General features: G+C 60.2%; 1 protein-coding gene across 3 annotated transcripts; it reads left to right on the top strand.

Annotated features, from left to right (window-relative positions):
• Nucleotides 1–26,221, top strand: LOC133356636 (unconventional myosin-X-like). 3 transcript variants are annotated; one of them, XM_061574262.1, is made up of 23 exons: nucleotides 1–196; nucleotides 8,229–8,409; nucleotides 8,663–8,945; nucleotides 9,921–10,051; nucleotides 10,395–11,163; nucleotides 11,867–11,984; nucleotides 12,343–12,601; nucleotides 13,010–13,105; nucleotides 13,661–13,754; nucleotides 14,139–14,194; nucleotides 14,629–14,771; nucleotides 15,481–15,828; nucleotides 15,929–16,086; nucleotides 16,621–16,744; nucleotides 17,268–17,583; nucleotides 17,785–17,995; nucleotides 18,792–18,931; nucleotides 19,308–19,470; nucleotides 20,455–20,686; nucleotides 21,456–21,633; nucleotides 22,183–22,408; nucleotides 22,812–23,003; nucleotides 23,779–26,221. In XM_061574262.1, the coding sequence occupies exons 2-23, from the start codon at nucleotides 8,309–8,311 to the stop codon at nucleotides 23,890–23,892; spliced, it is 4,452 nt and encodes a 1,483-aa protein (XP_061430246.1). In that variant the 5' UTR covers nucleotides 1–196; nucleotides 8,229–8,308; the 3' UTR covers nucleotides 23,893–26,221. The 3 variants fall into 3 exon arrangements, with proteins under 3 accessions (XP_061430246.1, XP_061430255.1, XP_061430263.1); XM_061574271.1 differs by lacking the exon at nucleotides 1–196 and adding an exon at nucleotides 4,817–4,957; XM_061574279.1 differs by lacking the exon at nucleotides 1–196 and adding an exon at nucleotides 7,565–7,848.
• The last annotated feature ends 185 nt before the right edge of the window (nucleotides 26,222–26,406 follow it).

Here is a 26,406-nt window from a genome sequence, read left to right as displayed (position 1 = left end):
TGTGCGGGCGGGCGGGCGGTCCCACTGCCTCGCTCACGCACGCCACAGGCACCGCTCAGAGCCAGCCCACCGACATCTCCCGCCTCCCTCGCTCGCTCGCTCGCTCTCCCCGGCTGCTCTCGCGATCGCCGATCTCACGACCGCCGACTCCGTCGATGCCTTCGTGGTCACCTGCAGTCGCTCCCCACCGGGCCAGGTACGCGGCGTTCGAGGTCCACGCCCGTGTCGTGCCATCCTCGTGGTGGTTTGTTTCGTTTTGGTTTTTGTCCACTGCGCTTTCGTGCCGCGCCGTGTTCGATGAGCCAGTGTCTCGAGTGTTCGGATTAAAGTGTCCTCGTTTATATGTCAAACGCAACCTACAGTAGCAGGCAGAGAGGTGTGTTGTGTTTATCTATGTCATAGAGACACGTACATATACACTCGGGGATTAATTTATCACTGAATATTTTCTGAATCGTTCAGAAAATGTGTTTTTCTGTCTGGAGGTGTACTGGATGTGGTGTTCTGGCTGGAGCTGTACTGGATGTGGTGTTCTGGCTGGAGCTGTACTGGATGTGGTGTTCTGGCTGGGTGAGCAAATGTTTTCCGGGTCACGGGACCGGACAAATTTGGATCTAATTTGTTGTGTGGTCTGTGCGTGTTTACCAGGTGTGCGTGTGTCTGGAGCTTGGCGAGTGTTTGCACGCGAGAGCCCCTGATGGCCACAGCAGACAGACAGACAGATGCTGTAGACTTGCTCGGCTTTGCGAGACGCTCACGACATCGCGGTGCACAGCAAAGGATTTGAGTGCCACCGCTCCCCGGAGCGTGCGGGGCGGGTTCCCCCCGGCCTCTCCGCTTCCCCCCTCCCGCGTCCCACCCCTCCCACGGTGAGTGCGGGGCCCTGAGCGAACAGCGTGGCCCCCACGTGCCCGTGCAGCCGCGGGTCGTCAGACTCGGCGCAGCCGCGCTGGGTAAATGAAGGGGCGATGTTTGTATTGGTCTCTGGCAGTCGCTGTGTGTCAGTGCGCTGTGAGGACGCCACTGCTCCGTGTTGACACGAGGCACGCGTTGTCTCTATGCCCCGAAGTGATTTAAGTGGCTTCAGTGAACCGAGATGACCCGACATCTGCGCCGCAGAAACCCACCCGGGGCAGCGAGTCCAGTGATCGGAGATAGCCGCCCCACCTGTGGGCTCCCATGGGGCCCCACGTGTGTGTTGTAATAAGTCGTCTTGTGGGCTGAGTGACAGGCCACGTGTGTGTTGTAATAAGTCGTCTTGTGAGCTGAGTGACAGCCCACGTGTGTGTTGTAGTAAGTCGTCTTGTGAGCTGAGTGACAGCCCACGTGTATGTTGTAATAAGTCGTCTAGTGAGCTGAGTGACAGACCACGTGTGTGTTGTAATAAGTCGTCTTGTGGGCTGAGTGACAGCCCACGTGTGTGTTGTAGTAAGTCGTCTAGTGAGCACAGTGACAGACCACGTGTGTGTTGTAATAAGTCGTCTTGTGGGCTGAGTGACAGCCCACGTGTGTGTTGTAGTAAGTCGTCTAGTGAGCACAGTGACAGACCACGTGTGTGTTGTAGTAAGTCGTCTTGTGAGCTGAGTGACAGCCCACGTGTGTGTTGTAGTAAGTCGTCTAGTGAGCTAGGTGACAGCCCACGTGTGTGTTGTAGTAAGTCGTCTTGTGGGCTGAGTGACAACCCACGTGTGTGTTGTAGTAAGTCGTCTAGTGAGCTGAGTCACAGGCCACGTGTGTGTTGTAGTAAGTCGTCTAGTGAGCTGAGTCACAGGCCACGTGTGTGTTGTAGTAAGTCGTCTAGTGAGCACAGTGGCAGACTACGTGTGTGCTGTAGCAAGCTGTCCCCGTTAGCGGGCTCGGAGTTCACGCACCTGGCGTGCTCCAGCGAGGCTGCTTTGTTCCACTCCGCCTCTGTTCGCCCTCCGAACAACAGCGGCGCCGTTGCGCTCCGGGGTGCAACGGCGGCACCGCTGCAGACGCGAGGCCTCTCGGCCTCTCTTTGTCGCGCCTCCCAGGTGCGAGGCCGCGCGGCGTCTCTCCAAATCGCCGTCACGCGGCCCGCCCGAGGCGACGGGGAAACCGGAGCCGCCCTCGCTCCGGGTGCCATCCGACCCCGAGGGTCGCGTGGGCTCCCGTTCATCCCGGCGCCGCCGCCGCTGCTGCTGCTGTTGTTGCGCTCTTTTAGCGGAGGCAGGAGCGGTAAAACCGGTTTACATTCTCACATCGGACACGGCGTGCGTACGCATCTGCGCGCGTGTTCAGTCGGGGGTACAGCTGGTGGTGCATCTACCAGTGGTCATCTCAGTCGGCAAACCCATGGCACCTGCTGGGTCTGTCCCGAGACCTCCTCCTGCACCTAGCCTGGCACAGTAGGGAGGTACAGCTGGTGGTGCATCTACCAGTGGTCATCTCAGTCGGCCAACCCATGGCACCTGCTGGGGTCTGTGCCGAGACCTCCTGGCAGCAGCGAGCCTTCAACACGTCACGTGGCCTCAGAGTGCACTTAGCCTGGCACAAGCGCGGTGGTGACGTCAACGTCAGCGAGTGGTGTTATTGGTATGTTCCGGGGAGCGGTGGCATAGTGGTTAGCGCTACACTGCGCTTCGAACCCGGCGTCCCGAGTTCAAGTTCCGCTCACGGCCAACACCAGTGACGATTATTCAGAATCGTTCGTGGGCCTACCCTAGGTCAACTCAGCCTCAAATGAGAACCCGGTGCGGTGTGTGGGGAGACAAAGGTGGCCGGGCATGGTGTTGACCACGCCACGCCTTCGTGCGCCACGCGAGACTGGACAAGATCCTCTCTAGCTGGACAGGGTGTTAAGAAAAAGGGTTTTTGCCCGACACATCACATCTATTATACATTTTCTTTCATGACATTGCTGTTGACTCGGATTATTCAACAGTTCACCGGTAACCCAGTAAACCTGTTTAACCGGTAACCGTCTTAACAATCGACTACCGGTCCCGAAAGCGAGGAACCGGTGTGTTTGTTACGAAGCGAATTGTGTTGGGAAGAGGTGGGAAGAGGTGGGGGCCTCCCCCACTTTACCCCCCACCCCGCACGCGACCTGCACAGTGAAGTGTGCCCTTTGTGGGCAGAGACGGGGGTGGAGGAGGGGGGGAAGTGGAGGAGGGAAGTGAAAGAGGGGGGGGAGTGGAGGAGGGGGCGGAGGAGTGGAGGAGGTGGGAGTGGAGGAGGGGGTGGAGGAGGGGGGGGAGTGGAGGAGGGGGGAGTGGATGGAGGGGGATATGGAGGGGATGGAGGGAGGGGGGGGTAGAGGAGGGGGGGGGCGATTGGAGGGGGGTATGGAGGGGGGCTGGAGGAGGGGGAGATGCAGGGGGATGGAGGGGGGGATGGAGGGGGGGATGGAGGGGGGGGATTTAAGACTTCTCTCCCCACGTTGTTTCAACATCCACGTCGTCGGGATATGGAATCGAACCGAACCCCTCTGGGTCTCAAGTCTCCGCGTGCGCTGCTCACCGTGCCACCACCGGGGCAACTCCCTTCCGCTTCTCACTTGAAAGAAGGGAACTTGTTCATCGGCGTTGCTGCACATTTCTGTCGATGCGGCAAACCGGTTTTAACCGGTTTTTCCGGTGTTTTATTTTTTTCCACGCGGTCACAGGCAACGCAGCAAGGATCCTCGACTTCAAGCGCCCAACTTGTTCGGGACGTTTGCGTCGATCTGTGTTCTTGCAGCGCAGCCGCCAAGGCAGCAGCAGCAGCAGCAGCGTGGGCGTCTCAGCGTTGTTGGTCAAGAAAGTGAATTTGTGTTGGAGGCCCCGCGGAGCGAGTGGCGTGCGGTGTGTGCGGTGCTTCTGTCGAGCCGCGCATTCACATTTAATTATAGAGATGGGACAGTGCAGTTGTAAATCCTTCACGTCGCAAGCAACGACGTCAGGACTCGGTCCAGCAGAGCCAGAAAGTTTCATCTCATCCACAGCGCTTGGAGGTCACAACAACCCACTCGCTCAACTCGCCCACTCGCTCAACTCGCCCACTCGCTCAACTCACCCACTCGCTCAACTCACCCACTCGCTCAACTCACCCACTCGCTCAACTCACCCACTCGCTCAACTCACCCACTCGCTCAACTCGCCCACTCGCTCAACTCGCCCACTCGCTCAACTCGCCCACTCGCTCAACTCGCCCACTCGCTCAACTCGCCCACTCGCTCAACTCGCCCACTCGCTCAACTCGCCCACTCGCTCAACTCGCCCACTCGCTCAACTCGCCCACTCGCTCAACTCGCCCACTCGCTCAACTCGCCCACTCGCTCAACTCACCCGATTACGCACTCACCTAATCACTCACCAACCCACCTACTCACTTAACTCAGCCACCAACTTGCTTAACTCACTCACCTCACTCACCTCACCCGCTCACCCACTCACCCACTCACCCACTCACCCACTCACCCACTCACCCACTCACCCACTCACCCACTCACCCACCCACTCACCCACCCACTCACCCACGTACTCACCCACTCACCCACTCACCCACCCACTCACCCACCCACTCACCCACGTACTCACCCACTCATCCACTCACCCACCCACCCACTCACCACCCACGTACTCACCCACGTACTCACCCACTCACTCACCCACGTACTCACCCACTTACTCACCCACTCACTCACGTAATCACCCACCCACCTACCCACTCACCCGCCCACCCACACTGCATGTCACACCACTTTATTTTTTCGCTTCCTCCCTCCCACTGCTCCACTTTGTAAATTCACCTCCCAGCATCGTCGTCATCATCGTCATCGCCTCTTCCCCTCCCCCACCAAGCTCGTCTCAGAACAACAACAACCTCGCTCGGTTCCAGACACGTGTTGGTGACTCCAATCCCTGACGGTGTTGATCACAGCGCTATTTGTTGCTGGCCGCGTGACGTTCTGGGCCCTGTGCTCCCAGCAAAACGAGCTGCGAGCGCAGCGGCGGTGAGTACCACGGGGAGAGTGGTGGTGAGTTCCACGGGGAGAGTGGTGGTGAGTTCCACGGGGAGAGTGGTGGTGAGTTCCACGGGGAGAGTGGTGGTGAGTTCCACGGGGAGAGTGGTGGTGAGTTCCACGGGGGAGTGGTGGTGAGTATCACGGGGAGAGTGGTGGTGAGTTCCACGGGGAGAGTGGTGGTGAGTATCACGGGGAGAGTGGTGGTGAGTTCCACGGGGAGAGTGGTGGTGAGTATCACGGGGAGAGTGGTGGTGAGTATCACGGGGAGAGTGGTGGTGAGTATCACGGGGAGAGTGGTGGTGAGTTCCACGGGGAGAGTGGTGGTGAGTTCCACGGGGGGAGTGGTGAAGAGTTCCACGGGGGGACTGGTGGTGAGTTCCACGGGGAGAGTGGTGGTGAGTTCCACGGGGGGACTGGTGGTGAGTTCCACGGGGGGACTGGTGGTGAGTTCCACGGGGAGAGTGGTGGTGAGTTCCACGGGGATAGTGGTGGTGAGTATCACGGGGAGAGTGGTGGTGAGTTCCACGGGGAGAGTAGTGGTGAGTTCCATGGGGAGAGTGGTGGTGAGTTCCACGGGGAGTGGTGGTGAGTACCATGGGGAGAGTGGTGGTGAGTTCCACGGGGAGAGTGGTGGTGAGTTCCACGGGGAGTGGTGGTGGTGAGTTCCACGGGGAGTGGTGGTGAGTACCACGGGGAGAGTGGTGGTGAGTTCCACGGGGAGAGTGGTGGTGAGTTCCACGGGGAGAGTGGTGGTGAGTTCCACGGGGAGTGGTGGTGAGTTCCACGAGATGAGTGGTGGTGAGTTCCACGGGGAGAGAGGTGGTGAGTTCCACGGGGAGAGTGGTGAAGAGTTCCACGGGGGGACTGGTGGTGAGTTCCACGGGAGGAGTGGTGGTGAGTTCCACGGGAAAGAGTGGTCGCTCACCAAGCCTCGCAGTGTCGGATTAACAAGACACGCACAGGCTATGATGTTGATATCGCTTTGCATGTTTGGTTAAGTTTAATTTTCTTGAAGCGCACGTGTGTGCACAGGTGTGGCATACTCCATTCTGGCAGTGTACGTGCGTGTGTGCCCGTCTCTGCGGGTGGAGCTGAAGTGCAGTGGTTAGCGCGCTGCGCTACGAATCCGGCGAGTTCGAATCCCGCTCAGGGCCAACACCGGTGACGATTATCTGAACCGGTCCTGGGCCTCCCCTAGGTCGACTCAGCCTCAAAATGAGTACCTGGTGCGGTGTGTAAACATCGCCAAAGGTGGGCGGGCGTGGTGCTGCCCGCCCCCCACTCTCCCCCCACTCTCCCCCCACTCTCCCCCCACTCTCCCCCCACTCTCCCCCCACTCTCCCCCCACTCTCCCCCCACTCTCCCCCCCACCCCGTGTGCCTTCCCGGCCTTCGTCGGTGCCGCTCGCTCACAGCGAAGGCCCCACGCGCGGTGTCCGCGTGTCCCGGCGCGCACCCCGTGGGCCCCGCGTGCCGCTGGCTGCGTGTGACGTCATGGGGCGCACAATTAGTCTGTGCTCGTGTGGCAGCAGCCCGCGACTCGAAGTCTCGCATGATGCGGGGTGGTGTGCTGGGTTGGTGGTGGGGGGGGGGCTTGTGCCGGCTGTGCGGGAACAGCGGGACGGACGGCATTCCGCGGTCTCGCTGAGCCGCCGCTGCCGTCGGGGTGTGGGTCTCGTTTGTATTTGATGAAGCAGTGACGGGAAAGGTTCCCCAATTCCCCCCCTCTCTCTCTCTCTACAAACCGCCTCCTCCTCCTACTGGGACAGAGCACACGCGTGGGTGTCGCAATAGGCGGTGGATGACGACGTGAGTGGCTTGCGCATCGGCCACGTCGCGGTTATTTCCAGTCACTTGGGCTCTGACATTGGAGCCGTCGCGCACCCTACGGTCAGCCCGCCGCCGCCTGGCTCCACGGACGTGTTCGGGTCTTCTTCTTCTTCTGCACTTGGGGAGCGTGAATCTGTGCATCGTGTACGGCGACTGTGCGCGCACGGGCCCACACAGACACATATCTCCCAGGTAGCCTGCACACACTGCCAGGGCAAGTGCTGCGAGCGGAGGTAGCACCTATGCAGGCCACAAGGGTGGCGGTGTGGCCGGAACGCCACCGTTGTTGACGCGTCGCACCCAGGGCACTCGCTTCAGGGAGGTGGAGAAGAGGCCCAGGACCGGTCCAGGTAGTCGCTACCGATGTTAACCCATGGCCCGGAATCGAACTTGGATCACTTGATTTTTTGATCGCAGTGCACGAACCATCACACTGGGACAAGTGCTGTGAGTGAGCACCGATGAAAGCCGACACGGCACACGAGGGGGTGGCCAGCACCACACCCGACCGCCTTTGTCTCCCTAGTGGTGATGTTTACACGTCGCGCCAGATACTCATTTGAGGCTGAGTCGACCTAGAGGAGGCCCAGGACCGGTTCAGATAATCGTCACTTGTTGGCCGTGAGCGGGTAATCTAACTCGGGTCGCCAGGTTCGTAGCGCAGCACGCTAACTGCGCTACACTACCGCTCCCCGCACACACACTGACACACACACTGTCACACACACTGACACGCACACTGACGCACACACAAACTGACGCACACACACGTCCATGCCTCACATTCCAGCTCGCATACCACCATCTCTTACCTCGCCTCCCCAAGGGGACACTGGGCTACATTCTTGGAGCCCCAAGAATGGACGTGAGTTATATGATCGAGCAGGTAGGACGCATCAAGTAGGACGTATCAGGCAGGACGCGTCAGAGTAGGACGTATCGTAACCTCCTGCAATGCGTGTCCATTGAACTGCGCCAGCGCTCACTTGCTCGGACGTCTCGTGGTTTCCTCTTCTCCGACTCTCGTGGCTCATGGGGACCAAGTCGTTGGTGATGACAGCGGCGACACTCGGGGGGGGAGTCTGGGACATTGCGTGCGTGTGTGCGTGCGTGTGTGCGTGCGTGTGCGCGTGTGTGCGTGCATGCGTGTGTCTTAACAGCGGTAGCGCGGTGCGCTACGAACCCGGCCACCCAAGTTCAATTCCCGCTCATGGCCAACACTGGTGACGATTATATGAATCAGTCCCGGGCCTCCCATAGGTCGACTCAACCTCAAATGAGTACCTGGTGCGATATGTAAACATCGCCACTTGGGAAACAAAGGGGGCCGGGCGTGGTGCTGGCCACCCACCCCACCTTCACAGATGCTCGCTAACATCACTTGCCCCAACAGTCGATTAAGGCTACACGGGGGATCTTTGTCTTTCCAGCCCGACCGGTGGATACTCAACTAAGTGGACCCCTCGGTGGACGCCCTGGCTGGAGAGATGAGGCCCTGCGAGTCGGAGCGATGCTCGCCGTGCGAGTGACGCCGGGTCTCGCCGAGAGGGGGGCCATGGTGTCGCACGCCCTGGGGCCAGAGGGCCCCCCACCCTGCCAGCCCTACAGCAGGTACATCGTCGTCATCATCGTCATCATCATCATCACGATCAATCCACTGCTGGGTGAAGGCCACCCCATGTTGCATCGCGAACCTTCGCCGTCCCGAGATTCCACGACCCAACCGGCGCCCGCACACACGAGCCCATCCGATGTCCACCTCGTCGTGCCCGCAAGTAGAAGCTGGAGCGACGAGTGCGCCCGTAACGCGGCCTCTGCGCTCGCTGTCCTGCACCCCCACCCCGCCCTCCCCCCACCCCTGCAGGTACCAGGCGCTGATGGGGTGCCAGGTGGCCCCGCGCGACGCCGGGAGCCGGGACTCGCGCGGCTCTCGTCGGCCGCACGATCCGCGGCAAAGCCACGTCCACCATCGCCTGCCGAGCCCGCCGGACCGGCGGCATGGAGGGAACGACGGGCAGCAGCGCGACGGGCACCGGCAGCCCAACGGGGCGCCGCCCCCCGCCGGCCTAAAGGCGCTCGGCGTGCCGGGCGTGCCGTGGCCGCCCGGCGGCGTGGCGAGCAGGGACCTTCCCAGTGGTGGCAACTCGGTAAGACCGCTCACTGGTGCGTGTTGAGAGAAATGTCATCGTCGTCGTCGTCATCGTCTATCCGCTGCTGAATGAAGGCCTCGCCAAAGAGATCGCCGCCACCCAGGGTTTTGCGCACTGTGCAACACGGTGAAAGCTAATCGGATTTCTCCAAAACATCTAAATATTTAGATTCCGATGATCCCGGTGAGCCGTTTTGGATTCCCGGCCACCCCTTGGTTGGTCCACAGTGGCCAGCAGAGCGAGGAGCCATCGCAGAAACCCCGTGGTGGGAGCCCCAGGGGCGGCCCGTCCATATCGACAAACTCGGCGGTCGCCTAGGGCGCCAAGTTAAGTGGGCCGTCAAATAAGAAGAAAAAAATACAAGTAAAAATTTGAAGTAAAATAATGTAGATGCCATTATTTCAATTCCCACGCATGTACAGAGGGAATATGAATTATAATACATTTCTCAACATTTCTCAATGTGTTGGTTGGGCAGACGGATGGACGAACCGAATAATTATACCTCTGTTTGAAAAATGACGCTCAAAAAAACTTAAACGGAAAATAGTCGCAAAATATTTCCCAGTTTACCAAAATCTCAGACTTTGGGGTTTGGGGATGGGGGTGCCGATGTCATCGGTTCGCCTCGGGCACCAGCTGCTGGAAGTAGCGGGTTGAGGGCCGCCCCTCTGGGCAAGGAGCTGAGCACTCGTAAAGTAGCTCCGGTCTGACTTGAGGCAGCTGGTCTCTGTGGGCTCTTCTTGCCTCGTCATGGAAAGCCAGCTTGTTGTTGTTTGTCCTGATGCACCACTGCCATCGAAGTACGGGAACAGGTCGTCCCGACGTCAAGAGACGAGCGTGTTGGCTTGCAGTCGCGTGTCGCTCCCACCGATGCCGCGCTGCTTGCCGTGCCGTCGACACGCCGTCCACCGCATCGCTCACTGCTGTCGCTGTTTGACCCCCTGGCTCGGATTCCTATCGCCTGGACAGGTGCCCCCGTGCCAGCCCCAGCCCCAGCCCCAGCGCCAAGGCTCGGCAGACAGCCCCTGGGTGGTGCGGGAGGAGAGGCTGCAGGAGGCGGCCACCATCATCCGCGCTTCCGTCCTCGCCTACCTCACCAGGTGCCTGCGTACTCCACCGTCACCCCCCCATCACCCCCCATCACCCCCGCGTCACCCCCACGTCACTCCCACGTCACTCCCACGACGGACATTCCGCACTGCGGCCAGATGCGTCCAGCCCTGCGAGCGTCGGTCACCACCACGGCTCCCGGTTTGGCCGGGACAGGCCCCGTGTCCGTGCCGCATTGCGGTCACCGGCACCGACGGGACCGACTGAAACGAAGCCCCGAATCGGCGCACATTGTTCCGACCACCGGACGCGTCCCCACCAGATCTGGGCGCTAGCTTTGCCTCTCGTTCCTCCGCCGTGCCCCCCCCCCGCCACCCCCCCCCCCCCTGCTAGACGTCGGTTCCTGCGGCTACGAGTGAGTGCCGTCTGCATCCAGCGCTGGTTCCGCGCCGTGCGGCGCCGCCGCGAGCACGTGCGCCTCCGTCTGGCGCCGGCGACCCCGCCTGCCGGGACCCGTCGGGCCCTTCCGCTCGGCGCCGGCCACCCTTCCCCTCTTCCGTCGGCACGCCGCGGCTCCCCGGACGCGGCGGCGCCCGTGTGGGTGCACAGAGACGCGGCGGCCGCGACCGACGCGGACGACGGCGTCGCCAGCGGCGAAGGGAACGTCGGATCCGCCGCCACGACAGCGCTCGACGGACAGAGCGTCGTAGCGCCGTCCGCCCCGGCCGCTCGCTCCCAGCAGCGGCAGTTGGCGCCACTGCATCCGCCTCGATCCTCCCATGGACACGAAGGCGGCGGCGACGCCGGCGCCGATGGCGGCGACGCCGGCGCCGATGAAGACGATGCCGTGTTCCTGGGCGAGGAGCTGCGGAGGCCCGGCTACACACGCGTCTTCCTGCCGCGTCGCCCCGCCACCGCGGGCGGTCCGCCGGCGGCAGCGGCGGCGCCGTCGCCGGACGCGCTGTCGTACCGCAGCGACGACGAGTGGAGCTGGCGCCGCGGCGACTCGCTGGAGGGGGGCCACGGCACGCGGGCCGACGCGGCCGTGTCGCTGCGCCGGGGGCGCCGCCTCCTGTCCCCCGACCGCGAGTTCCGCTACTCGGTGGGCACCTACAACAGCTCCGTCTTCGGCTACGGCTCCACCGACATCCCCTCCGCGCTGGTGAGAGTCGGGCGGCGGCGGCGGCTCTGGCGGAGAACACCGCTCTTGTCTGGCGCTCGGCGGGCTCCTGGCCGCAATCTTCTCTGTCCTCCTCTTGGGTCCTCTGCCCTCCTCCTCCTCATTTCGTCGTTTGCGGGAATCCCTTTCCTTCCGCATTGTCGCTCCCCCTCGGAACCGATGTTCGGGCATACTGGAGGACCGGTTCATGATCATGAGGAACGATTGTAAGAGGAGCGAGAACGAATGTAAAACGTAGAGCATGTGCAGAGGAGGGATGAAGAGGCTCGTCGCTCACCCGGGAGGTAGGGGGGGTTGTGTTTGTGGGGGGCCGGAGCGATCGCGTCGGCTCGTGTGCAGGAACCGGATGGATTGTTCGCACCGTGAGTCCGTGAGCGACGGTGACCACCTCGGGGAGACGTTCCTACGGCCAATACCGATCGGTTGGAGTACTGCGAACCTGATGGGCCGAGTTCGATTCCCGCTCACCAATATCTGAACCGGTCTTGGGCCTTCCCCTCAGGTCGACTCGGTCTTAAACGAGTATCCGGTGTGACGTGTAAACGTCAGCACAAGGGGGGACCTAAGGAGGCCGGGTGCGGTACCAGCCGCATCGCCGCCTCGCGCGCCGTGCCTGCATTCGAACGTGCCCTTGCCCCGACGGTACCGTGAAGGCTGCACGGGGGATCTCTGTCTTTGCGTGCAGCTGTTCGAGGACTCGGACGGCGCCCCGGACGAGGACGAGATCCTGGCGTCGCGCCGCGGCTGCGTGACGAGCGGTGCCGGCGTGCGGCCCTACCACTCGAGCCACCTGAGCATGCGCAGTGAGAGCGGCGCACCTGCCCCACCACACCCCCACCCCGCGACGCCCGCCACCGCGTACGCGGCAAAGATCCCCCGTGTAGCCTTAACGGACCGCTGGGGCAAGTGCTGCCAGCGAGTAGCAACTGTGAAGGCCGGCACGGCACATTGGGGGGTCGGTGGCCAGCACCACGCCCGGCCGCCTTTGTCTCCCAAGCGCCGATGTTTTTAGGCACCGCACCAGGTGCTCATTTGAGGCCGAGTCGACCTAGGGGAGGCCCAGTATCGGTTTAGATAATCGTCGCTGGTGTTGGCCATGAGAGACGTCTGTGCGTGCCACCCCGTGCCACCGTCCCACTGTGCCGTGCGCGACGCGTGCAGGCGGGCCGATGGGGCTGTGGAAGCGGCGCTGGTGCGTGCTCCGCGGCGACACCTTCATGTGGTTCCGCACCAAGCAGGACTCGCTCAAGGCCGGCTGGCTGCTCAAGCTGCAGGGCGGCGGCGGCGCCGCGAGGGCCCCCGGGGCTCGCGGCGCCGTCTGGAAGCGCCGCTGGTTCGTGCTGCGGCGCGACGCGCTGCTGTGCTACGACAGCGACAAGCAGCAGCGCCCGCGGGGCGTCCTGGAGATCCTCAAGGCCAAGTACGAGTGCCGATTCTGTCTGTCCCGTCCGTCTGTCCGTGAGGTCTGGGTGGGGGGGGGGGTACCTTCGCTCACACCGGTACGCGAGGACACACGCGGGGACATTGATGACGTGCGCCCAGCAGCCAACTGTGACGCTTGGCTGTGCGTGCGTGTGCGTGTGTGCGCGCGTGTGTGTGTGTGCGTGTGTGTGCGCGTGTGTGTGTGTGCGTGTGTGTGTGTGCGCGCGTGTGTGTGCGCGTGTGTGTATGCTTGCATGTGTGTGTGTGTGCGTGTGTGTGTGTGCGTGTGTGTGCGCGTGTGTGTGTGTGCGTGTGTGTGCGCGTGTGTGTGTGTGCGTGTGTGTGTGAGCGCGTGTGTGTGTGCGCGTGTGTGTATGCTTGCATGTGTGTGTGTGTGCATGTGCAGAGCCATCGTGGACAACCCGGAGAGCGAGAACGGAATCGACGTGGTGCTGCCGGAGCGCGTTTACCACCTCCGTGCCGACTCCCCCGAGGAGTCCAGGTGAGTGAACTCAGGGAAAAGTTCACGACAACATCGCAGAGTTGAGCCGGCACCGCCAAGGCGCTGGGTTGGAACCCAGGTCAACGCACTGCACCACCGACTCGTCAACACGAGTTCGATTCCCAGTCGCGGCCAACACAAGTGGCGAACATCCGATCTGGTCCCAGGCCTCCCCGAGGTCAGCGTAGATCAATCGAGACGAGGCGGCCGGGCGCGGTGCCGGCTAAACCACCACCCCCTTGTGCGCAGTGCCGGGCTTCATCGGCTGATGACAGCACTTGCTCCAACAGCCTGAAGACGCTGCACGGGAGATATTTGTCTTCGCACGTGTGTGCCCTCGTTCACTCTCATCCTATGTGTACGTGTGTACCCGTGTGTGCATGCGTGTGTACCCGTGTGTGTGTGGTACCCGTGTGTGTGTACCCGTGTGTGTGCGTACCCGTGTGTGTGCCCGTGTGTGTGTGCGTACCTGTGTGTGTGCGTACCCGTGTGTGTGTGTACCCGTGTGTGTGTGTACCCGTGTGTGTGTGTACCCGTGTGCCCGTGTGTGCACAGCGAGTGGTTCAGCGTGCTGAGCCGCGTGCACTCGGCGTCGCTCGCCGAGCTGCGGGAGATGCGTAACGAGCTCGCCAACCCCGACAACGCCGTGGTGAGTGGTGCGGCACGTGCCGGCACGACAGTCGCGGCGCGCGAGTGAAAGGAGACGCGGAGAGCTCCCCGATTCCTCCCCGCTCACGCGGCTCCGCCGTCTTGGTCTCTCCAGGCCCAATCCTGTCCTGGGCCATCTCGACATCCATTCAGCAGTCCTTCACATCTTGGTTCACCTCTTTGAAGCACCTCTTTCTAGACGGGCCTCCTGCTCGCTGCCCTGGTGCGTCACCCTCCGTCGCCTTTTTCCCGTGCGGTTTCCCTCTCTTCTTCTTGTGACGCGTCTCCCTGGCCGTCTGAGCCGACGTTCTCGCGCCTCTAAACTTTCTGACCCGATCCCTTCTCACGACCCTGATCTGATTGTTGTTGTTTTTCCTGCTCTCAGGAAACGTTGGATGTGGGGATGATTGACGCGGTCTGCGCTTCAGAAAATCCAGAAAGGTGACTGCACAAACACCTGGCGTCTCTTCTACATCTAACGCCTCTTCCCGCTCAATCGGTCGTCCGTGAGAAACCGGATTCGTTGCCTGCACCTTGCTCAATTTCTGGGAGTCTCTACGATGGTCTGGACAGCATTTACGTAATCTCACGCCAGGATTTCTTTGACTTGCCGCTTGTGACGGTGGTGGTGGTGGTGGTGGTGGGCGCATCTGCTGTGAAATGCGTGGATCCGACTTGACGTGGATCGATGTCTCTAAGCCAGAGATTAATCCCCAGAAGGTTCTCCGGTGGGCTCGGGGACAGGGAGCCTCTTTGTTTGATCGGTATTCACCCAAAATCTGTTGCTATTTCTCCACTCAAAGAGTATTGTGACCGCCCTGTGTCTCCTGCGTGTCTCCTGCGTGTTTCCTGCGTGTCGCCGATGCGGCGACCAGGGCTTGCCGGTTCTCGGTGCTGAGCGGCGGGCGGATGCTGCGCTTCTCCGCGGAATCGCCGCGTGAAGCGCTCACCTGGATGTCGCTGCTGCAGCGCAGCAAGGGCGACGCGCGCGTGCAGGGCCAGGAGTTCGTCGTCAGAGGTGTGGGCGAACCGCCGACCTCTCGCTCGCACGCAGACACAGACGAAGGTTCCCACCGTGTAGCCTCAACTCTCGCGGCTTAATTCCAGGCAGGTCGGACACCTGGAAAATAGATCATCACGACGTGCCCTATCAATTAGACCACTCGCTGTGGCTGCTCATCACGTGCCTACTCCAAGCTTCCAACGACCCAAAAAAAAGTTGGCCATTGGGGCCAAGTTCTTTTCGCGAGCACCTATTAAGGCCGGCACGACAAACAAAAAGGGGTCGTGTGGGTAGACCCACGCCCGGCCGCCTTTGTCTTCCCAGTGCCGATGCGTACACACATCGCACCGGGTGCTAATTTATGGCTTGAGTTGACCTCGATGAGGTTCAGGACCGGTTCAGGTATCGCTCGCCTCAACAGACGCCGCTGCTAAGCACGTGGCCGACGGCCCAGAGGCCGCTGGGCCCTGAGCGTGGCTCTCTCCTCCGCCCTCTCCGTGCCGCGTCTTCGTTTCCTCGTGGAGTGGCCTCAACTCGCACCCCTCCCCCTCGCCCCCCCCTCCCCCGCCCCCCCCTCCCCCGCCCCCCCCCCTCCCTCGCTCCCTCCCCCGCCCCCCTCCCCCGCCCCCCCCTTCCCTCGCCCTCCCCTTTCCCGCCCCCCTCCCTCGCCCGCCCCCCTCCCTCGCCCCCCCCCCCCGCGCCCCCCCCTCCCCCGCCCACGCAGGCTGGCTCTACATGGAGGTGGCCAGCCCCAGCGCGAGACGGCACTCGTCCCGCCGTCGCTCCATGCGTCTCCGCGGCGCTACCGCCGCCGCCGCCGTCGCCGCCGGTAGCACCCCGGCGCCTGCCGCCGGCGACGCCACCGCGCTCAAGCGGCGCTGGGTGGTGCTCACCGAGAGCTCGCTCGACGTCTACCGCACCTCGGAGCGCGGCGCCGCCAAGATCAGCTCGCTCCTCCTCACCGGGCAGTGCACCGTGACGCAGCCCAGCCTGCAGCAGGGCCTGCAGCAGGGCCAGCAGCAGCAGAGGCAGCAGCAGCAGCGGGCGCACGTGAGACAGCAGGACAGCGCAGGTGAAGATCCGCCGTCTTCTTCAGCCGCTACTCGCGAACAGCACTTGCCCCAACAGTGTGTTGAAGGCCACGCGGGGGGTCTTTGTCTCTGTGTGCACAGGCTACTGGCTGGTGAGCGTGCACGGCTCCAGCCTCGTCTACCGGCTCTACACGGGGCTGCTCACCGAGGCCTCCCGCTGGGCCGGGGCCATCCACACGGTGGTGCTGGCCAGGCCACCCGGCACCACGCCGACCCTCCGGCTCATACGGCACATCGAGGTGTGTACGTGGGCCTTGCCTGCCACCAGAAAATAATATTCGGCGAGTTTCAAATTCACGACGGTGGCGCGGCCTAGCGAGAGGTGGCGCGTTCACCGCTCGTCGCAGAGGCTCGCGGTTCTTATCCAGAAGCTGCCCTGGTTATTACTACGCATGTAACAACCTTACTAATACGACTGCTACCACATGCCGGCTGCTTCACTCACGATGGACGTTAAAGATCCCGTGACGCCATCGACAAGAGTGAGCCATCGCGTGCCCGCGTCGGCTATCCCAAGTAAAAATATTACACCACCGATCTCTCCGCTGAGATTAAAAACCGCATCAGCAATCATCGCCCTCGACCGCCGGACTAATGCCCCGGGTCACTCTCGCAAACGAGACTTAGTCCTGTTCTCTTTTGAGTTCTCAACTGGTTCGACAAAATCAACTCATTCGCCAGCCAGGGGGGCTCTGGTGCAGCGACACTGCTTGAGAAGCCGGCGTCCCCTCACCGAGGCGCCTGCGGTGTCTCCGTTTGTCGGCGCGGTGCAGGCGGTGAGCGGGGACGCCGTGGCGGTGGAGCAGACGTACGCGCGGAACCCCATCCTGCGCCACTCGCGGCATGCGCTGCGCTCGCCGCTCCTGCCGCTGCCGCATGGCGACTCGGGCCTACGGAGTGAGGGCTCGCGGCACACGGAGACAGACACACAGAGACACACGCAGAGACAGACACGCAGAGAGAGACACATGCGGAGACGGACGTACGCGTAGACGGACGCACGTAGAGACGGATACACGCAGAGACGGAGACACAGAGGTATACGCAGGGACAGGCACATAGGGACACACACAGAGACACACAGATGTACATGCACGGAGATTCACGGGGACTCAGCTACTTAGTGAGGCTGTTTGGGCAAGTACATGCACACAAAGAGATACAAACATCCACTGTAAAACAAGACTCCCCCACGTGGTCCACTCGCACTATATTTGTCATCATATAAACATGCACCCTGCTGCGCGTTGTGTAGTTGTCTGTGTGCACGTCACGGCGTGTTTGCTGCGCGTGCCGCACGTCTGCTCCACGATCGGCGCCCCACGGCGCCCCCCGGTCAGCGCGAGGTTGCCCCTCGAGGCGTAATCCACGCGAGGGAGTGTAACGAACACGGACGATCTTGTCTCCCGTGGCACCGCAGGGCCCGGAGGGTCGAGCCCAGACTCGATCCAGGACGCCGCGGTGCACATGTTCGACATCGTGCGGGGCCTGGGCGCGCTGGACGACCCCCTGCCGGCGTACCAGGCCGTGCTGCGGGCCTGCCTGGCGCAGCGGCCCCTGCAGGACGAGGCCTACTGCCAGCTCGTGAAGCAGACGGCGCTGGGCGGGCGCGAGGCCGCCGCCGACGCGGCGACGACGGGGGAGCTGCGCCGGTGCTGGGAGCTGCTCGCCTGTGCGAGCTGCTCGATTCGGCCCAGCCCGCCCGTCCTGCGATACGTGCGCTTCCATCTCAAGCGGTGAGAGTGCAGTGCAACAGCCTGGGAGTCAAGGCCCGGCACCCACGAGGCCAAAAGCCACGATGCCTGAAGGCCTTTCTATGACAAGGCTTGTACCAAGACCCTTCGAGGCCGGATCCTCTCGGCCAGCGGTTTCCAACCTTTGTGGTCCTCGATTTTTTAGCGCCCCACCCTCGCCGTGTCTCCATCGCGCGCTCGCAGGGCGCGGGACCGGCACGGCGACGCCTTCGTCGCTCGCTGCGCCGCCTTCGCGCTCGACGCGCTGCGGCGCACACGGGGGCGCGACTGCGCGGCGCCGTCGCGGGAGGAGCTGCGCGCCGTGGCCGCCGGCGCGGAGATGAGCGTCACCGTGCACTGCCAGGGCGGCGGGCGGTGCCGCGTCTCCGTCACCAGCCACACCACGGCCGCCGAGGTCAGAGACGCGGAACGCGCGCCCGGCGCCGCTTTTGGGGCGAGGGTCGGTGGATCGCGCGGAGATCCATCTGCGGGATCCCCCTTCCCAGACTCGCTGGGCTCGAGGTGGCCGGAGGGTTGCAGGACAGCAAGTGGGGTCCGTGCACTCACACCTGCACGGGGGACCCCCTTGTGCGTGTGGCCTTTCTCAGGGAAGCTCCCCCGATGTTCTCGCGCACAGAATGCGTCCGAAAAAGGGATTTGGACAAAAACCCCTGTGCAGGCTGCCCTCATTTGATTGTACACAGCATCTAAATATAACTCTCAGACACATTCGGGAAAAAGGTGAATTGGGAAGGGAGGAGGGACACGGGGGAGGAAAGAGGGAGGGGGAGGGCAACACGGCTGTGCTGTGACGTGGCCAAGCCCGAGGGGACAAAGCCCAGCGAGTCCCAGGGCTACGAGTTTGGCAAAGAGGTCACAGTGGTCACGGGAATCACTAATTGAAATGGACTCCACAAAACTGTGGACTTGGCTGGAAAACGCATTGAATTGGGCGCTTCCTTCCATTTAAACAAAGCCTCGCGGTCTGTCGGGGTGGGGGTGGGGTCGAGGGGAAATATCCGCACCTCGTTCCGAGACCTCTCCACGGATCGTCGTTTCTCTCCCGCACTTCGGCCGTGAATGCGACAAAAAAATCCCGCGATCAAATCACAGCCTTCCAAATCGCTCGCGAGTCCCAGGGGCGGCCCAGGCGGCGACGGCGAGACGGGCGGCTTGAGGCGCTGTCTGTGCCGGCGTGGCGCCGCGTGCAGGTGGTGGAGAAGCTGCTGAGCGGCCTCGCCATGGAGGACACGCGCAACGTGTTCGCGCTGTTCGCGCAGCGCGGGACGGACGAGGGGCGCGCCATCGAGGGACACACGCTGGTGGCCGACGTGCTCGCATCTTTCGAGAGGTCAGGTGGCACCGGCACCCGCAGTTGCATCGTCATCGTAATCACCGTCATCGTAATCACCGTCGTCATCATCGTAATCACCGTCATCGTAATCACGGTGGTCGTGGAGGGAGTCTGTATACATTTTAAACGTGATCCACAGTGCGTGCGTCTCCGTGTGCCTTGGTCCTCTCCGTTTTCCTGTTGTCTGTGCTTGCGTGTGATATGGTTGTTATCGATAATGGTTGGTTCAGTGGAGGCTGGTGATGCGGGGTCGCCCACGTGGTGGCTGTATTTGTCGAGGCCACGTACTGGTTGCACGCGTGGTGGTTGGGTCGTCGGACGTTGCCTCCGTGGCGGTCACCGGGATGCGTAACCGGCGCTGGCATCTCCGCAGCACCGGCACCGGCGGCAGTCCGCCCGGCAGCGGCGGCGGTGCCGATGGGAGCGATGGGGGCGAGGAGGTGGTGCCGTGGCGTCTGTGCTTCCGCATTTACTGCTTCCTGGACCCCGACCGCGTGGCTCCCGACAGCGTCGAGTTCGTCTTCATGTTCGAGCACGTGAGACGCGCACTCGCACGCACGGACCCGTGCGCACACACTCGCACATGCACACAAAAGACAAAGATCCCCCGTATAGCCTGAATAGACTGTTGGGGAAAGTGCTGTTAGCGAGCACCTATAAAGGCCGGCACGGCACACGATTGGGTGGGTGGCCAGCACCACACCCGGCGCCTTTGTCTCCCTCGTGGCGATGTTTACACACCGCACCAGGTACTCATTTGAGGCAGAATCGTGCGCACACTCACACACGTGTGTGCGTACACTCGCAGACACACACGCACACACATACATGCTTGCGCACACACACACATACATGCTTGCTCACACACTCGCAGACACACATACATGCTTGCGCACACACGCACACACACACATACATGCTTGCACGCACACGCGCACGCTCGTACAGACGCAATACCGTGGTTCACGCCACTGGGGAGCACAGAGAATGGGGGGGCGGGGGGGGGGGTTCCGTCTGATCACAGGGCTGCTGCGGGAGTGTAATCCACTTCCACGTAGGACTCGGCGAGGTGTTTTTGAGAGCTCGTGAGCGCTAACCTGGGATGGCTGCTGTGGACTGTGCCACCTTGCGGGATGCCCTGCTTGGGCTACGCCTGCGTAGCCAGACGGTGTTGTCAAACAGCGTTTGCTTAAGGAAACACTCGGCCGGCTTCGGTATTCTGAGCCTCGTCAGCAAAATGTAGTTTTTTGTAACAGGCCTGACTGCTGTTGAGAGTCAGAATGTCAAAACCAGTCCAGTTTGCTAGCTTATTGGAATGCTACTGGAAAACAATTGTCTGGCTCTAGACAATACGTTGATGGAGTAGCACGAAATGCTGGTGTGTTGTGTGGCCCTCTCGCGTGCGAGGCCGAGGGCAGAACAATAAAATGTATTTATTTATTTGTTTATTTTGGCAAATTTGGGCCGAGATGCGTTCCGATGAAAGCAAGCGGCGCGGTTGTTGTCGTTGCGTCGCCCAGGCGCACGAGAGCGCGGTGCAGGGCTCGCTGCCGCTGCGCGACGCGGCGCTCTGGCAGCTGGCGGCGCTGCGCCTGCAGTACGAGCACGGCGACCTGCAGGCCGGGCCGCAGGGGGCCCTGCCGGACGCGCTCCACCCGGCCAACGTGCACGCCGTGTACCCCGTGGGACGGCTCCGGGCCCGCCTGGCCGCCCAGCGCCCGTGGGCCGCGCGCGCCGAGGAGGCGAGCGCCGGTAAGGGCGGCGCGCCGACGCAAATTGTCGCGGCACCGGCAGCACGAAGAGCGCTCCTCTCGTTGTTACCGCGGCGACCACCGTTTGAGAGAGGCAATGGCCGCCCCTTCCCACCTTGCCCCCATGGCAAGGTGGCCACAGCGGTAGAGCGAGGGTCGCTCACCAAGTTTGTAATCCTGGTTGGGGATTGACTCGGCCATCATCTCTCCGGGTCAATAAATGAGTACCACTTTGTGAAAAAGTCAACGGTGGTTGTTTTATAGACTTAAGCCATCATCAGAATGGGGAATTTCCACTAACGGCCCAGGGCTGTAAACAATGCCACTATGCTAATTTGAATAGGAAATCGCTTAACGTTGTATTCTACATAGATGACATCACGAGATATTTTTACCAGTTGATTTTAGTCTCATGTTCTGGATCGCTCTTCGCACCTACTCGCCAGACAGCACTGAAATGGAGTGGCAACTTCAGTAGTTAAGTGTCCGTAGCCCCAGCAGCTGCACACAGGGATTAGGATGAATGTTCAAGTCTGAGGTAGCCGGGTGGCTCAGAGTTCACCGTGCTGATCTGGCACCGCTGAAATCTTGGCTCGGAACACAGATTTCGGCCGCCCGCGATTAAATGGGGCTCAGCACGGTCACAGTCGACTGCACCAACAGCATTCGCTTTGCTTGCTCGTGGCTAGCGCTGCCACCATGCTGGCGTCTCTCTCTGCAAACTCGCCGCGTGGCGTCACCCGCTGCGGCGACACATCCCCCTCCCCCAGGAGCCGATGCCTCGTCGCGAGGGCCGGACTCCTCCGTGGCCTCCTCGGCCTCCTCGCTGATGTCGGGAGAGCGCCGACCGCAGGGCCTCCTGGGAAGCGCCGTGCGCCGCTCATTGCTCCGCTCCTTGCTCCGTCGATCCAAGCCTCCCGATGCCGGCTCGTGCCCGGATGGATCCATGTGCGTGTACCACACGCGCGGGCGCAACCGTTGTCCCGTCTAGCGACGTGTCCTGCCCAAGCCCACCGCGTCACGTGCAACCACGCCGTATTGACAACAGCTGCGCTCAACCGCAAGCAGCCCACATCCCCACCATTCCACACTCCAACGAACTTTCAATGTTAAATTCATCCTTCGGTCGGTGTTATTGCTGGCCCACAAGTCATGGTCAACGCAATTGAAATCGCCATAAAAATACTGCATCTCACAGCTTTTGCACATTCCAATGTCATCGTCAGCTCAAAACTTGTCCTCTGACTGACTGGTCTTCATCATCGCGAGAACTTGCCTGAAAAAGCTACTTGTCGGCACAACTGACCGATCATCATCAAGTCTTTTATTGCAAAAACACGTTTACATAAATGACGAATCATTGCCTCCGATGCGAACTCAAGAATCTCGTCGTCTCAATGACCGTCCGATCGTTGCCACCACGGCCACGAGACTGCCCGCGCACCGTCGTACGCAGACGCTCACGTCGAACTTTCCTTGCCTCTTGCTCGCCCACAGCTGTGGGGGGGACAGCAGAACCTCGTCGTTCAGCGGGGTCGTGGGGCCGTGCGGACCCGGCGGCGAGGAGCTGGCGGCGCTCCCCGAGGCGCTGGCGGCGGCGCGCGCCGGCATCGCGAGCGCGTGGCTGCGCCTGCAGGGCGTGGGGCAGGAGCAGGCCATGGCGCGGTACATGGCGCTCGTGCGCGAGTGGCCCGGATACGGCTCCACGGTCTTCGATGTCGAGGCGAGTCGCGTGGCGTCGAGCGACGCGGACCGATTTGCGCGTTGGGGTGAAGTAAACAAACGTGACAAATGTGCGCAAAGAAGCGTGGACGGTCCAGAATATGAGCACGTTAGTTGGAGACGTCGTTCCGAACGTGAAGCAAAGTGGGCCTGAGTAGGGCGTGTTGCTGGAAGGGAATGTCGTTTGGTGGCTCGGTGTATGGAGGAGCGACGCTACACGCTCCATAGCTTCTCAAGTGGAGCTGTGAAGTGTGCAGGCGGTGCAACTGCACCGGGGCCCACGGGCCACTATGTCGCTACTACGGCTGTCAGTTTTCTGAGACGCACTGAAGTCGCGATGGAACTCCACGTCGCGGCGCGTCGTCACGTTACCCGTGTGCGCGTCGCGTCCTCTCGTCTCGCAGTGCGTTGAGGGCGGGTTCCCGCGCGAGCTGTGGCTGGGCGTGGGCGCACGCGCGCTCAACGTGTACTGCCGCGGAGACGCCGTGCCCATCGAGACCATCCCGTACGAGCACGTGTTGGCGTTCGGTTCTCCCGAGGCCGGCGTGTACCGCGTGGCCACGCGCAGCCGCACGCTTGCCTTCCGCACCGCGCAGGTGAGGGCGGCACTATCGGGCTGGGCCGTGACGGAAAAAAATATTTGCGCATCACTCACCAGAGGCCCGCCCAGGTGGGGAACCAAAGGGGCAGTTGACCTCTGCCCATCAAAATGTTGTGGCTGCTTATGTAATTGATAGCATTTAATCACCCAGGAAATTGAGTTAGAAAGTAAAGGTGTAGCCCTGCAATTGCCTGCTCACGCCACTGCTGGCGGAATGGTCTCTACGAGGAGCTCTCGACGGCCCCTAGAGCAGTGGTTCCAAGCTTGTGGTACGTGGATCCGTTGCAGAAAGATCATTTTACAAAACACCATTTCTTGATGGCACGACTGCCTGACCCTTCCACGCCAGAGAGACCGTTTGAGATTTTTCATGAATGTAAAAATGTAACCCAGTGCATAAGCATTAAAAAATGGGTGCAGCCTATAACCCGTTTGTGCGTGGTGGTCCCCCATCCAATTGCTATGTAGGCTCAAAACGTGGTGAGCATGTGAGCTCTGTAGCCAAACCACCAGGGATTACGAAAGACACAACCAAACTAAAATCTCCCCTCCTGGCCAAGTGTCTCGGAGGCGCATGCCACGCATCCTAAATGTTAATGTCAGGTGCACCACAGCACCGGAGAAAAGTCACTGCACCGTCACTCTTGTCGTATGCACTTAGCTGTGCTCATGGGAGGTGCAGGTGACATTTAAGGGGTTGGTTGCTGTAGGGCGACAGAAAATGCCGCACGCACAAATGCGTCAACCGAGCACTCGTCTCTCCGCTGCAGGTGGTGGAGATCGCCAAGCTCATGAAGGTGTACGTGGCGCGCCTGGTGCGGCGGCACCACGTGCAGCGCTCGCTGTGCAGCAGCCAGGGCAGCTGGAGCAGCGCCTGTCCCTGAGGGCGTCGGGATTTGAGCACGGGAGGACGCGTCATCTCCCCAACGTAACTATGAAGAGCTGCGATCACGGTCGACCGATCCACCAAAGTCGCTCAACATTTCTTTGTGGTCGATTACTCAAGCCGTAAAAAAACGTCAGCCGTCAAATGAATCTTGTGTATCTCCTACGAAGGAGAACGCCCGAAGAGCCACGGTCAGCACGACGCAGCTATGCCATTGACGTCACAAAGACCCTCCCAGGACCTCCCATCCAGCGGCACGTGTGAGGACAGAGGCGACTCCCCCACCCCCCAGCTGTTTCCATACTGCCGGACTCATCGAGTAATTGAACTTTGCCTGCTTGGCACATGGGTGATGTTTTTATTCCATGTCTGCCCAACATGAGGGCATTGTGTTTTTGAATGGGACGCAAGGAATGACAGAAAATGGAATTGATGAGTTTTTAAATGAAGTCAAATAAAAGGTAATTGCAGCACATGCCATGAAAGGACGACGTGAAGCGGCGCCAATCAACTTCCAAGTTGCAAGATGTTTGCATCTTACAATTGACAAGTGGTTTACAACAAAGCAGTTGCACGGATCCCTCGTACCTAATTTAAGCAGATTTCTTTCATTGATCGAAAGGTCCCATTTCGGTGGCCCACGTGTACCTCTCCGGTGTCACTGCGTGTGGGAGTGTCACGTTACTGTTGAGCAAAAACATGTTATTTCCACGAGCACGACTGCCAACATCGCTGACGTGAAATAATCCTGACATTACAGAGGGGGCGAACCCATCACGCCCTCGCCGCTGATCAAAACAAAAACCGGCCGGGGAACTTTGGCGTCAAGTCTCAACAAGCACAAGAGGTCTCGTGGGTTTGGAACGGCTCCAAGCCCCCCCCCCCCACGCTGTGGCATGGACACAGACCTCGCACCGCGCTCAATGCAAACACTCGGCAGTGTTTAATCGCCGAGTTGCGACCCCTGCTGGTTTGATCACCGCAGATTTTTTTACGCTCCACAAACGACCACGGTCTCGTTACATGCAAACACGCAAATCTGAACTCAAAAACGTCGTGAGCTCGCTGCTGCACAAAGTATTAAGGACGATCGTTACTCGCGCTCGTCTCGCGATCTGCAGTCCCGAGTCGCCACCTCACCTGGCTGAGTCCCCACACTTTCCCATCAATGTTCGCCGTTTGCGCGCTTTGAAAACTCCCCAAACGACGCACCGCCACGTTGAGCGTGTACAGAGCGTAGGCGGCGACTGCGACATCGAGGTGCTCGCCTTTGCAGTGTTAAAGCCATTGTGTAAAAGTGGTGTGCAGTAAATCTAGGGTTTAAAACAAAGCACTTAGCATTGTTAATAAAGTTAATTCATGAACGAGTTGAGCTGTATTGAACAGCCTCAAGTTGAGATTTTTCTACTGTAGACGAGAGGGGGTAAGCAATATGGTTCTTACCAAGGGCCAAATAGGGCTTTCAATGCCTCCGACATGCCACGTATCTAATAAACCTCACTTTTACCAAAGAACGTGAAAAATAATGCTGAACTTTACCACACGAATGCGCTGCCTGCTTTACCGTTAGATCGGTTCCGAAGCAGACATGGGTAGAGTGCTTGCAGTGACATAAATCACATGGGCCATTTCAAAGTGGCAGGCCTCATGGGATGAAGCTGCAGGTCTGATAGGCACAAGGCAGTGGATACCTGCGCTGCAGGAGCACAATCAAAATGCATTACACGTCCAAGTATAACTTGGGACGTTTACTCACGTTTTACAGATTCCGAAGGAAATATTGGAAAGTCGAGGCTTATGCATGGATTTTTTTTTAAACTCGAATTGGTGCGAAAAGCCACACCATGTTAAAATCTCTTACACTGGCAAATAGATTGTAAATAGTGTAAATATGGACAGTAAGTAAAACTGGAGTGCCTGTGAATGGTACCGATTTGTAAATGTTATCAGCATGGAATGGGGGTCTTCCCATACGATTGGTGTGGTATACGATGGTGGTAACGATTTGTGAATGACACGGCGCTTGTACCGAGTTGCACATTTCATATTCCACTAAAGTTGTTGGTGATTGGTTTCTGGGAACACGGCAACCACTAAATTTGGACAAGCGCCGCAAAGGAAATAAATTAATCAAATCACAAGGTCAGAACATCCCATAACTAAAGCCATGTTTAAAACAATGTGTAGAAAGTTTGATATTTTTCCAAGCACCAAGTATTTTTTACATGCATAGTGCTCATTTGTGGCTTACCATTTAAATACACAAAGGTTGCCGAGAGGTTGGATTTTGCACGTTAACTTTATTAAACAAAACTATAAAATCGAAACGTGTTGGTTTGTGATGTTTAAAATACTTGCTCATTACCAATGTCCTCAACACTTAATACAACTCTGATGCAGTACATCTTTGAGATGCCTTGCACCAGCTCACCCAAGTGGCACCAGGTGAATGAACGCATCACTGGTCACCAAGGGGCATTAGCAGTGTAAGGGAGGGGGAGGCAGCAATGTT

The sequence above is a fragment of the Lethenteron reissneri genome, chromosome 7 (genome assembly GCF_015708825.2).
Source record: "Lethenteron reissneri isolate LAM-NWPU_2019-01 chromosome 7, ASM1570882v1, whole genome shotgun sequence".
In the NCBI taxonomy this organism is placed as follows: domain Eukaryota; kingdom Metazoa; phylum Chordata; class Hyperoartia; order Petromyzontiformes; family Petromyzontidae; genus Lethenteron; species Lethenteron reissneri.
The sequence above is the reverse complement of the archived record's forward strand: the minus strand, read 5'-3'. Positions and strand labels throughout refer to the sequence as shown.